Raw genomic sequence first — 11,266 nt, 5'->3', positions numbered from 1 at the left:
TTTTTAAATTTGAAAGTTGAGTCTATTGGGTATTTTGAATTTTAAGAAAATTTTCAGGTAACTAAAAAAAAGGGGTTGAATTGATTTTGAATTTGGATCTTTTATTTGAATGGCAACCAAAATATGAATAATTTTTATTTTGGAAAAATATTAGAGAATTTTAGAAGAACTTGTGTAAATTGAAGCTAAGTGTAAGTAGTATTTACAGAGTAATAATGAACTTTATTATTACTAAAAGAGTGAAAGTATCTGTCACAACGTTTACTTTTAAATTTTAATTCAAAGTTATTTTAATATTTTTTCAAATGCTTAATGATACTTGGCATCAATTTATTTGTCATTCTAAGTCCCTCTTCAAAAGAATTCTCATATCCGGTGAGCAAGCACTAAAAGTATTGTTCTTCCAATGCATAAAGCAATTTCCAATTACACTTGTGTTACATTTCCAAAAAAAAAAATTACACTTGTGTTAAAACAGGAAATCTATTTTTCTACAGCTGTAGGTTCTCTAAGATCCCATGATACAAAAAATTTAGTCATTTTAATGCTAATTAGTAGTTTGTCCTAAATTATTTTTTATTTGTACATATCTTTTTGTCTAAATATATTTTTATGCTAAAGTATCCCTTTATTTTCAATTTATATATACTTACATAGTACCAAACACACCTTAAAGAATTAAATAATGTAAATTAACTAGTTTATTAACTTTTCTTTTATACAAGTTCAATCAAGCAGAATAATTTTGATATTCTCAATTTGGCACTGAACAAATTGTGCAATTGCGTGTCTAAAGATCTCTGAGAAATGTTGGAGGAAGTAGTGAACCCAATTCAGTACTTGGGAAGTTTGTAATTTTGTATGAAACCATAAATGAATTGAATATATATAGCGCTACTACATAAACGGTTACAATCCAAAGCGATCAAAGAATATGGAGCATTAACTTTGCTGCAATAAGTTGCACACATTTATAATTATATTCATGCAGTTTCTACAGATGTTGTTAAGGATGAAAATGTGATTTGTTTCAGCAAAATGACTACTATAGAAGCATAAATAATAACTAAGCCAACAAGAAATTCACTTCCAATAGGCAACTTAAATCACAAAGTTAACTTTTTTATTGGTACATAAAGAAGTGGAAGTTGTCCCTAAACCAAGAGTTGTTCAGTTCCTGCTAACGAAACTACAACACTTATGGTTCAATACTTCAATCACAATGATTTTCTTGACACATTTTCATGATGTTACAAACTTTGAAACAAACCTTTTTCAAGGACCCAATCTTCAATCATTGCTTGAGATGTCATAGGTTGATCAGATGGTAAAAGATGCCCTGCCCCTAACACCACAACATTAGTGAGTGACTTCCATTGTTGGACATAGCCAGCAAGCTCTCCGTTCACCTTCCATATCTTCCTCTCTGCATTCAAAAAATCCTCAATCTCTTCCCACTTCTTCGTCTTCACCCACGCCTCGACCTGAACCACTCCATCCTGAATATCATGCTGACCTTGATATAACAACACCCTAGTGTTCCTCACCAAATCCTCGACCATGTACTTCACACTCTTCATCACATCAGCATGTAACACGCGCCAACCACATCGCTGCATCCTTCAAACACAAGTGACTCATTGTTTACCCCTAAGGCCTTCTTAGCTTTCACATTGTTCAAGAATTTATCAACTACATCATCGCCATACGGCTTTTTCCTTGTGTAATCAAACAAAGTAGCCAACCCTGTTACATTCCTCAACTTTCGCAAACCTAACCGCTTTCAATTGATCCTTCTCCAACTCATTCCTCTACCTCTCATTGATCAAACCAATATAATAAGCATTAACAGCATGAGTAACCACTTGTGTAACAGGGTCAGTCAACCCATCTCCAATAGCCAAACCAGCCAAATTCACTCTCTTAGAACCGCGCAGCCGCGAATTCTCCTTCAATATATAGTATCCAATAGCAGGAACATACTTTCCAGCATAACTTTCACCAGTAATATAAATAGGACAGTTCTTGAAAATAGGATCATGCTCAACAAACCTTGTTATAGCAGCAAAGAGATGCTTTGCAACACCATTTTGATCAGTTGGGATTTCTTGTGTTATTGCAGCTACACTGAATCCAGAACCGATGGGGTTATTAAGAAAGAGTAGGCCAAAGATCCTATTCTAAGCACCGGGGTTAGGGTGAAGTGTAAGGGGTGATTCATCAGTGAGAGTCCATGGTCCAACCAAGCTCATAGAAGTTGCCAATCATGGAGGAGCATCCGGGGCCACCTTGGAGCCAAATGAGAAGTGAGGTTTGGGAGAGAGGTAAAGTCGAGTTATGAGCTTCATAGAAAGCATAGAAGATAGCAGAGGAAGATATGGTACTTACTGGAAGCTAACCTTAACGCATTAATATTTGTAAGTAACCTATGTTAACGTAGAAAAGAGAGAAATTGAAGTAAAAAATAAAAATCATCATTTTGCCAAAGAAAAAGAAAAAGAATCTGCACCTCCAATTAAGGCCTAAGGGAGAATGTTTCACATAAGGCTAGGATTCCCAGCACCACCCACACCAACAGGTATTCGTTCCGCTCAAACTCGATCGGACCGATTTGGCAACTAGTCAACAGCGTGTAAGGACAGATAATTTGCTACCAATTTATTTATTTTATATTTTTTTTTTTTACCAAAGATAGGAAACTCGAACCCGCAACCTCTTAATTGAGTATGGGAAGACTATGCCATTTGAGCTATTACTCGTTAGCTGCTACCAATTTAATTTGCTAATAATACATAATAATATTTAATATTATAAAATATGAAAGACTAAATATTATGTTTGAATAAAAATAATTTACTTTTTATAAATTTAATTAAATATGGTCAAGTTAAGAGAATTAAGATGCAAATTAGATTCAAATTGAGAGTTTAAATCTACAAATAAAAACAAAGTGTAGCTTAAATCTTATCCTATCCTATCAATTATCACCCCTAAATAGGTGTTAGTAGCTTTATCCCAAAATGAAATACTAGAAGAATAACTATTCGAACAATCAATTTGCACATAACATCTGTTGCTTTTCGAATTATATCATGATCATGAAAATGCACATCAATCAATTTGCACCTAGGATAATAATTAGAACAATTGGCTTTTGTTTTGTTATCTAATATCTATAACAATCAACAATCCACCATGCGGATAAGTTACCACAAAAAAAAACAAGGAACAAAATGATTGAAATAAACTGTGATACTCCATAAACTCTAATTGAAATATCTACTGCAGCTACAAGAATGACAAACTCCAGATCCCACAAGAAAATTGCTCGAGTTAACTTCTTATTCCAAACTTCCATTCACATGCAAAATCAATCAGGATCTGCTTTGTCGAGAAAAAGGAAGGCAAAGACTGTTCCATGCGCCTAAGTTGGGTCGAAAAGTGAGAGACTTGTCAGAGAAAGTCCATGGTTCCAACCTCATAGAGGTTGCTAAGCATAGAGGAGCAGCTAGGACTGCCTCGGATCTGGTTTAAGAGGCCATATTATCCTGGGGTTCAGGTGCTTGTAATTGAGTCTCAACCAGTGCCTCTGGTTCCTATCCGAAAGCAGGTTTAGAGGCCTCTTCTGATTCAGGTTTTGATTCTGAAACCAAACCTTGATCTTGCTCTTGTTGCTGCTGACCATCTGGTTGTTGCTTCTGCTGCAAACTTTGATTATCGTCCTCAATTGGATTACCTAAGTTAACCAGACCTTCAGCATGATCTTGTGATTGTAACTGCTCCTCACATTGGTTTGTGTTTGTGTCTAGCTTTATTTTCCGAGGCCTCCCTCTCCCCCTACCACTCCCCTTGCCTCTACCTCGACCTACACCATCACCTCTGCCTCCACTGATGCCTCTACCTCTACCTCTACCCCTACCACTAGAATTCTGCTGATCTTGATCATCCGTTTGCAATTGCTGCTCAGAATGATTTGCATCTTGATCTATTTTACGAGGCCTTCCCCGACCACGACCTCTACCTCGACCTAGACCTAGACCTCTACCAGTACCTCTGCCTCTGCCTCTGCCTCTGCCACGACTATACTCCCTTGGGTTGTTTGCATCAGTCTCTGACTTTCGGGGCCTTCCTCTGGGACGCTTAGCTGGACGATGCTCAACATTCCCAGACACTGGATTCTCATATCCTTGATTTCCATGTAGCGGTTGATCATTATGAACATTCTCAGGAGCTAACATAGCTGTGTTTTTAAACATTGTTGGTTCCTTGTGCTTTCCTTGACCTGCAACTTGAACTTGAGGAGATGACTGCCACTGATTCTCGATAATATTTACCTTGGGCTTTTGTGCATCAAGAATAAGGTCACGTAACGGTAAAAAGCACTCCTCTTGATCGTCTGCAACTGGCTTAGATTTCAGGTGCCCCCCTCTGCATTGGCGCTTTGGAGAATGCTTCTCAGGATCACCAGATACTGAGTTCCCATCTTGCTTTTGTTCAGGAACATCCAAAGAAGACATTTGTTGTTTCAATTGTCCTTCTGACAGTACACATTCTGAACAAATTGTTTCTGGGTGCACTATGGAGTACTGTTGGCAACAAATTTTAAAAGCATATCATCATGCCCGACAACAAATTTTAAAAGCATATCATCATGCTCATAGTTACATGGAACAAAAAATAAGCATAAGATTATATTCCTCTGAATAATTTAAGGAACAAAGGATGATTGTTAGTAAGGATAAAAAATTAGAATAAAACAAATTCTCTGAAAGTTTCTTTCTAATATTGACAAGGAAAGGACAAGGGTTGTCACCAAATGACCCAGAGTAGGGTTAAATTAGCCTCTCGCGAATATGCAAGGTAAAGCTTCCTAATACAGATCTACATAGTGGATCCAACCCTTCCAAGAACTCTGGGCAGAGTGGAAAGTTTATAGCACTAAGCTTCCCTTTATTGAAAACAAAAAGAACGGCACAAATATATACGAAAGAAAATGCCAATTGTTCCCCAATACTGTCCTGTATAGGAAAGCTTCAAATGTCATCAAATTAACTCCAAGTACACATTATTAAATAATTTCACTTTTCTAGATTAAATGAAAGAATAGCAAATCCCAATATTGTAGCAAGGAAAGATATGACACTTATTTTATAAAAACCTTTCCTAAAACTCTCTAATCAAGCAAATTCTTGGATATAACGAGTAAACGAGCTCCAATAAAAGGGCACTAACAACTAACAGCTCCACCACATGAATGATAACTATCAAGTACCAACAGCAGATGCCAAAAATGATAGAAACACCATAATACCTGATCCTGTAACTCCTGTGCTAGAGGCTCTGCTTCAACATATTGTTCTACAACTCCAGCCCCTTGTGATTTATTCTGCTCTCCAACCCTTTCAGCTGACTGGTCAAGTGCTTCTTCGCCCTTCTCTTCCATCCATTTCACCACACTAATTGGCTCATCAGTCCTAACATCACCTAAATCATAAACCTGATGTTGTGCCTCATCTCTTCCCTCTTTAGGCTTATCACTCTTCTCAATCTCTTCACAGATTTTTACTCTTTTCCGCTTTCGCTCTCCACCTCCATCCATGCTATGCTGACTTCTCTTCTTTCCTCTCTTCTTCCTCTTACTCTTACATTCTTGTCTCCCCTTCCGATCACCATCTATTCCATCACCATCAGCCTGTAGAACATATCTGCCACCCTCATTACACACAATCTCCTCATCCTGGCAAAGCTTCTCCAATTGAATACCCAAAATCTTCTTATGTGCCCATGGCAAATCCTCATACTCCTTTACAATGAAATTAGAAATTTCTTCTTCAGTGGACCCTTTATTATCATTTAGCTCCGATATTGCCCTATGTATCATCTAAAAAAAGCACATAAGGGGGCGCAAAATTAAAATCGAAAGAAGAACCGCATACGCATTATGATCATTTCTATTCCAAAGAAAATAAGACACTCAATAAGCAAAATAAAAAAAAAAGATTGAAAATTTGGAAAAAAGTAAGGGAAAGGAGCTACCAATGCATAAGGAGGGTGCGTGGGGGTGTGGAAAGAAGGAAACATCTTCTTGAGACGCTGCTGAATGAGGGAGGAAACATGGCGTGTTTCGAGGGAGAGGGAGGGGTTGGATTTGGCGAGCTGAGACAAGAGAGAGTCTTTGAGGTTAGCAATGATGCGGTTTCTTCTAGAATGTTCGTCATTGTTGGGAAGAGGTTGAGGAGGAGAATCAGGTTTCTCCTCTTCGTCCATGATTGGTGCCAACCGTCAAGGGATTTTGATTATTTGTGTGTGTAACGTGCCACAGAAGTGGCAAGCAGGGGCGAATAGAGGCCGAAGAGCGAACAGAGGCGGCAAACTATCGAACGACTGGAGGCGACGGCGAGGAGTGACTGAGTGGAGGGGTGGAGGTTGGTGCTGGCGTTGTGATGAGTGAGTGTAGCAGTGAACTCCTTAGAGAGTGAGACTGAGACCGAGACTGAGAGTGATGACGGTTCAGGGTTGTCAAGGTGTTTCTTGCAATGGCTTGTCAGGGTTTGCTTTTTCTTCCCTGGTTATTAATTCATTTATTTGATGACATTAAAAAACAGCAACAAATAATCAAAAAATCTATCAACAAAAATTCAAAAATTAAAAACAGCAACAAATAATCACCCTAAAAAACAGCAACAGCAGCGTAACAGCACAAAATCAATGATTTCACATTCAGAAATCAAGAACAATCAGCAACAAAAATTAAAAAATAGCAGCAGCAGCATAACAACACAAAATGATTTCACATTCAAAAATCAAGAACAATCAGCATCAAAAATTAAAAAACAGCAGCAGCAGCAGCAGCATAACAACACAAAATCAATGATTTCACATTCACAAATCACCAAGGTCCTGAGAACCAGACCGGTCATCGAACCACTCTAACTACTGGTTTACTGGTCCAACCGGTTCAACCGTGGTCCAACCAAACAAACCGTTTTACAATAAAATAACAAGTAAACTATAAACAAACACTCTAAAACATAATTATAGTCTAATTTAAGATAAATCTTAAACGTCTTCTAAATTTAAAGCACTACATAATTTCAGCATAATTTCAAAAATTAACAATTAGCAGTAGCAATGAGCATAATTTCAGTATAATTTCAACAAAGATTAATAAAATTTTTTCAAAGATTAACAATGAACACTTGGGCAGTAGCAATGAGCATAATTTCAGCATAATTTCAACAAAGATTAGTAAACTTTTCTAAAGATTAACAATGAACACTTGCGCAGTAGCAATGAGCATAATTTCAGCATAATTTTTACAAAGATTAATAAACTTTCAAAGACTAAAAATGAGGAGTAGCAATAAGCATAATTTCAGCTAAATTATTTTCAATTTTCAGCACAGCACAAAAAAAAAAGCAACAAAACAGAGTCCAGCACAACACAGTAGCAATGAGCAGAGCTAACCAAGTAATCATTCAACAATTCAATCTGAACAACCACACTAGCAGCAGCTGAATCCTAAATCGACGAACAAACAAAGATGGACAATAAACAACACTGAACAATTAGATAAAAAAAATACATCTGAATTGAGGGAGAAGGAGCAAGAACGCCGACCACGAGCAGCAGACGGACGGAGGACGGGCGACCACCGAATTGGAGCTGCGACGAGACGCGAAAAAGCTTCCGAAAGAGCAGAGTGATTGGAGGCTGCGTCAGACTGGACGGTGAAGGACAACCGAACGACGGTGGGATGGCGGTGGTGAGCTGAATGGCGGCGGCGATAAAGGCTGGCTAGTGGCTAGGGCTTGTGTCACCCCTTCTTACGGCGGTAGCGAACTCCTTGCGGCGGTGGAGACTAGGGTTTCTCTTTGGTTGAGGTTGAGTGAGGGTAGTAGCTCTGCTGAGGGAATGAGAGGAGAAGGGGCTTGGGGCAGTTCTGCTAGTGGGTTTCTCTTCCGGCGAGAAGATGGAGACGACGGCGAGAAGACGGAGACGACGGCGAGAAGACGAAGACGACGGATGGGCCGAGCTCGCAGAAGAAGAGAGCAGGGGTTGGAGACTTGGGGGAAGTGGCTACACGGACGGACTTGAGAAGCGAGAGTGAAGAGAAGTGAAGTGAGGCTCACGGTTGAGTGATTCAGCCGCTCAACGGCTCAATAAACCTTTTAGGTAAACTTTTAACAAAATATCTTTTTTGAATTATCTTTTTTTTAAAAATTTCATAAAAAAATAAAAGTAATTTTATGTTTGGCATCTCATACAAAAATATCTTTTTATTTATCAATTATATTTAAATATAACAATATAAAATAATTTTTTATTTATTTATTATATGAAAATTTTTTTTTTTAAAGAAAATAAATCTTTTAAAAAAATATGTAAATTACTGTCAAAAAATATATTTTTTATTTTTTTAGTGTTTTTATTTTTACTACTAGAAATTTTTTAAACACACTAAAAAATAAAAAAGATCTTTTTTCATTGAAAAAGATCTTTTTTATCAAAATAATGGCGCACAAACAAGCACTAAAACGGCGTCGTTTCAATCCAACCGGCAGATTTTCAGTCCGTTCCAACCGGCCGTTTTTTGGACGGTTCAGTACTTTTTACCAGTTGTTTTATTAGCGGTTTTACATGCCTGACCAGATCGTTATTATTGATCGGTCCGACCGGCCGGTTCGATCCGTTTTTAGAACCATGCAAATCACTCAAATCAAACATTCAAAAGTCAGAACAGTGTCACTAACCTTCAACGAGGGAGGAGCGTGACGGAGAGCAGGACAGCGACAAGACGACGGCGAGCAGCTCGAACAGAGAAGTCGCGGGAGGATGAATGGCGTGCCGAACTAGAACAGACAACCGCAGAGGGATGAGGGAAGTCGTGGAGGAGCCGATAACCACGGACGACAGCCAGTAACCGTTGAAGAAGCTAGGGTTTTGGTTTTGTGTGCTTGGAACTTGGAAGAAGGGTTTTGGTTTTGGATTCCCTTTCTTTGCTGAAAGCCTGAAACGCACGAAGGAGGGGGGTTTGGGAGAAAGTAGGCATGACTCACGCGTGTGCTCCGATTTTTTTTTTTTAAAAGCAAGCAAAATGGCATGGTTTAGTAAGAACCGATAGGTTTTCGGTCCAGTCCAACCGGTTGGTTCTTAGCTGGTTTAGAAGTTTTTGGGCAGTTCTCTGACTAGCGGTTTTACACATGGGATTGGATCATTTTTATCGTCAACTCCCGGTTCGACTGGCCAGTCCGATCCGGTTTTTAGAACCATGTATACCTTGAACCTTCGTCACTCTCGGTCTCAGTCTCACTCTCTAAGCAGTTCACTACTACACTCACTCATCACAATGCCAACGCCAACACCAATACCAGCCTCCACCCCTTCCCTCAGTCACTCCTTGCCATCGCCTTCGGTCGTTCCATCTGGTTCGTCGCCTCTATTCGCACTTCGGCCTCTATTCGCCCCTGCTCGCCACTTCTGTGGCACTTTACACACACAAATAATCAAAGTCCCTTGACGACTGGCACCAATTATGGACGAAGAAGAGAAACCTCACTCTCCTCCTCAACTTCTTCCTAACGATGACGAACATTCTAGAAGAAACCGCATCATTGCTAACCTCAAAGACTCTCTCTTGTCTTAGCTCGCCGAATCCAACCCCTCCCTCTCCCTGAAACTCGCCATGTTTCCTCCCTCATTCAGCAGCGTCTCAAGAAGATTTTTCTTTCTTTCCACACCCCCACACACCCTCCTTATGCATTGGTAGCTCATTTCCCGTACTTTTCTCCAAATTTTCAATCTTTTTTATTTTGCTTATTGAGTGTCTTATTTTCTTTAGAATTCAAATGATGATAATGAATATGTTGTTCTTCTTTTGATTTTAATTTTTCGCCCCCTTTTGTGCTTTTTTTTTACATGATACATAGGGCAATATCAGAGCTAAATGAGAATAAAGGGTCTACTGAAGAAGAAATTTCTAATTTCATTGTAAAGAAGTATGAGGATTTGCCATGGGCACGTAAGAAGATTTTGTGTATTCAATTAGAGAAGCTTTGTTAGGATGAAGAGATTGTGTGTAATGAGGGTGGCAGATATGTTCTACAGGCTGATGTGATGGAATAGATGGTGATGGAAAGGGGAGACAGGAATGTAAGAGTACGAGAAAGAAGAGAGGAACAAAGAGAAGTTAGCATAGCATGGATGGAGGTGGAGAGCGAAAGCAAAAAAGAGTAAAAATCTGTGAAAAGGTTGAGAAGAGTGATAAGCCTAGAGAGGGAAGAGATGAGGCACAACATCAAGTTTATGATTTAGGTGATGCTAGGACTGATGAGCCAATTAGTGTGGTGAAATGGATGGAAGAGAAGGGGGAAGAAACACTTGACTAGTCAACTAAAAGGGTTGGAGAGCAGAATAAATTACAAGGGGTTGGAGTTGTAGAACAATATGTTGAAGCAGAGCCTCTAGCACAAAAGTTACAGGATCAAGTATTATAGTGTTTCTATCACTTTTTGCATCTGTTGTTGGTACTTGATAGTTATCATTCATGTGGTGGAGTTGTTAGTTGTTAGTGCCCTTTTATTAGAGCTCGTTTACTAGTTATATCCAAGAATTTGCTTGATTAGAGAATTTTAAGAAAACTTTTTATAAAATAAGTGTCATATCTTTTCCTGTTACAATGTTGGGATTTGCTATGCTTTCATTTAATCTAGAAAAGTGAAATTATTTAATAATGTGTACTTGGAGTTAATTTGATGACATTTGAAGCTTTTCTATACATGACAGTATTAGGGAACGGATGTGGGAAAATCGTCGGACAAAAACTTGATGTGGGAAAATCGTCGATAGGAATTTTCACAAAAATAATCTCGTCGAAGTATAGATCCAAACCGATAGACAACCCTCAATCAAAGTTTAATTTGTTTGTCACAAGTGCAAACCCAATAAAAACCGAGAGTATTTAAATATCGGGTCGTCTCTCAAGGAATTGCAGGGAAGTGTGTATATTATTGGTTATGGGGTGTATATTTTTAGGGTTTTGGGTTTGATGAACAAGAAAATAAAACGAACAACTAAGAAAGATCCTAGCAAGGGTTGAGAATCTACTCTAAAATCAAACAAAGCATTTTATCAAACACTTGGAAGGCATAAAAGAAAAGCATAGTAAATTGGCAAGAAATATAAATTCTACAACTACCCAATGCAAGAAAACAATAATAATAATTAAATTAAATATTAACAAACATAAAATATAAATTGCATTAAT

General features: G+C 38.3%; 1 protein-coding gene and 1 pseudogene across 2 annotated transcripts; both read right to left on the bottom strand.

Annotated features, from left to right (window-relative positions):
• Nucleotides 1-1,082: 1,082 nt before the first annotated feature.
• LOC112748229 (serine carboxypeptidase-like 50) lies at nt 1,083-3,358 on the bottom strand (annotated as a pseudogene).
• Nucleotides 3,057-8,161, bottom strand: LOC112750121 (uncharacterized). 2 transcript variants are annotated; one of them, XM_025798681.3, is made up of 4 exons: nt 7,586-8,161; nt 6,037-6,565; nt 5,312-5,881; nt 3,057-4,586 (listed from the first exon to the last, which is right to left on the bottom strand). In XM_025798681.3, the coding sequence occupies exons 2-4, from the start codon at nt 6,265-6,267 to the stop codon at nt 3,597-3,599; spliced, it is 1,791 nt and encodes a 596-aa protein (XP_025654466.1). In that variant the 5' UTR covers nt 6,268-6,565; nt 7,586-8,161; the 3' UTR covers nt 3,057-3,596. The 2 variants fall into 2 exon arrangements, with proteins under 2 accessions (XP_025654466.1, XP_025654465.1); XM_025798680.3 differs by having other exon boundaries at nt 7,621-8,161.
• Between the last annotated feature and the right edge of the window lie 3,105 nt (nt 8,162-11,266).

Source organism: Arachis hypogaea, chromosome 15 (assembly GCF_003086295.3).
Source record: "Arachis hypogaea cultivar Tifrunner chromosome 15, arahy.Tifrunner.gnm2.J5K5, whole genome shotgun sequence".
In the NCBI taxonomy this organism is placed as follows: Eukaryota; Viridiplantae; Streptophyta; class Magnoliopsida; order Fabales; family Fabaceae; genus Arachis; species Arachis hypogaea.
The sequence above is the reverse complement of the archived record's forward strand: the minus strand, read 5'-3'. Positions and strand labels throughout refer to the sequence as shown.

Coding starts and splice junctions, on each gene's coding strand:
- LOC112750121 (XM_025798681.3), bottom strand. CDS start 6,267: ATGGACGAAGAGGAGAAACCTGATTCTCCTCCTCAACCTCTTCCCAAC. Junction 5,882..6,036: donor CGCACCCTCCTTATGCATTG/GTAGCTCCTTTC, acceptor TGCTTTTTTTAG/ATGATACATAGGGCAATATC. Junction 4,587..5,311: donor CACAGGAGTTACAGGATCAG/GTATTATGGTGT, acceptor TGTTGCCAACAG/TACTCCATAGTGCACCCAGA.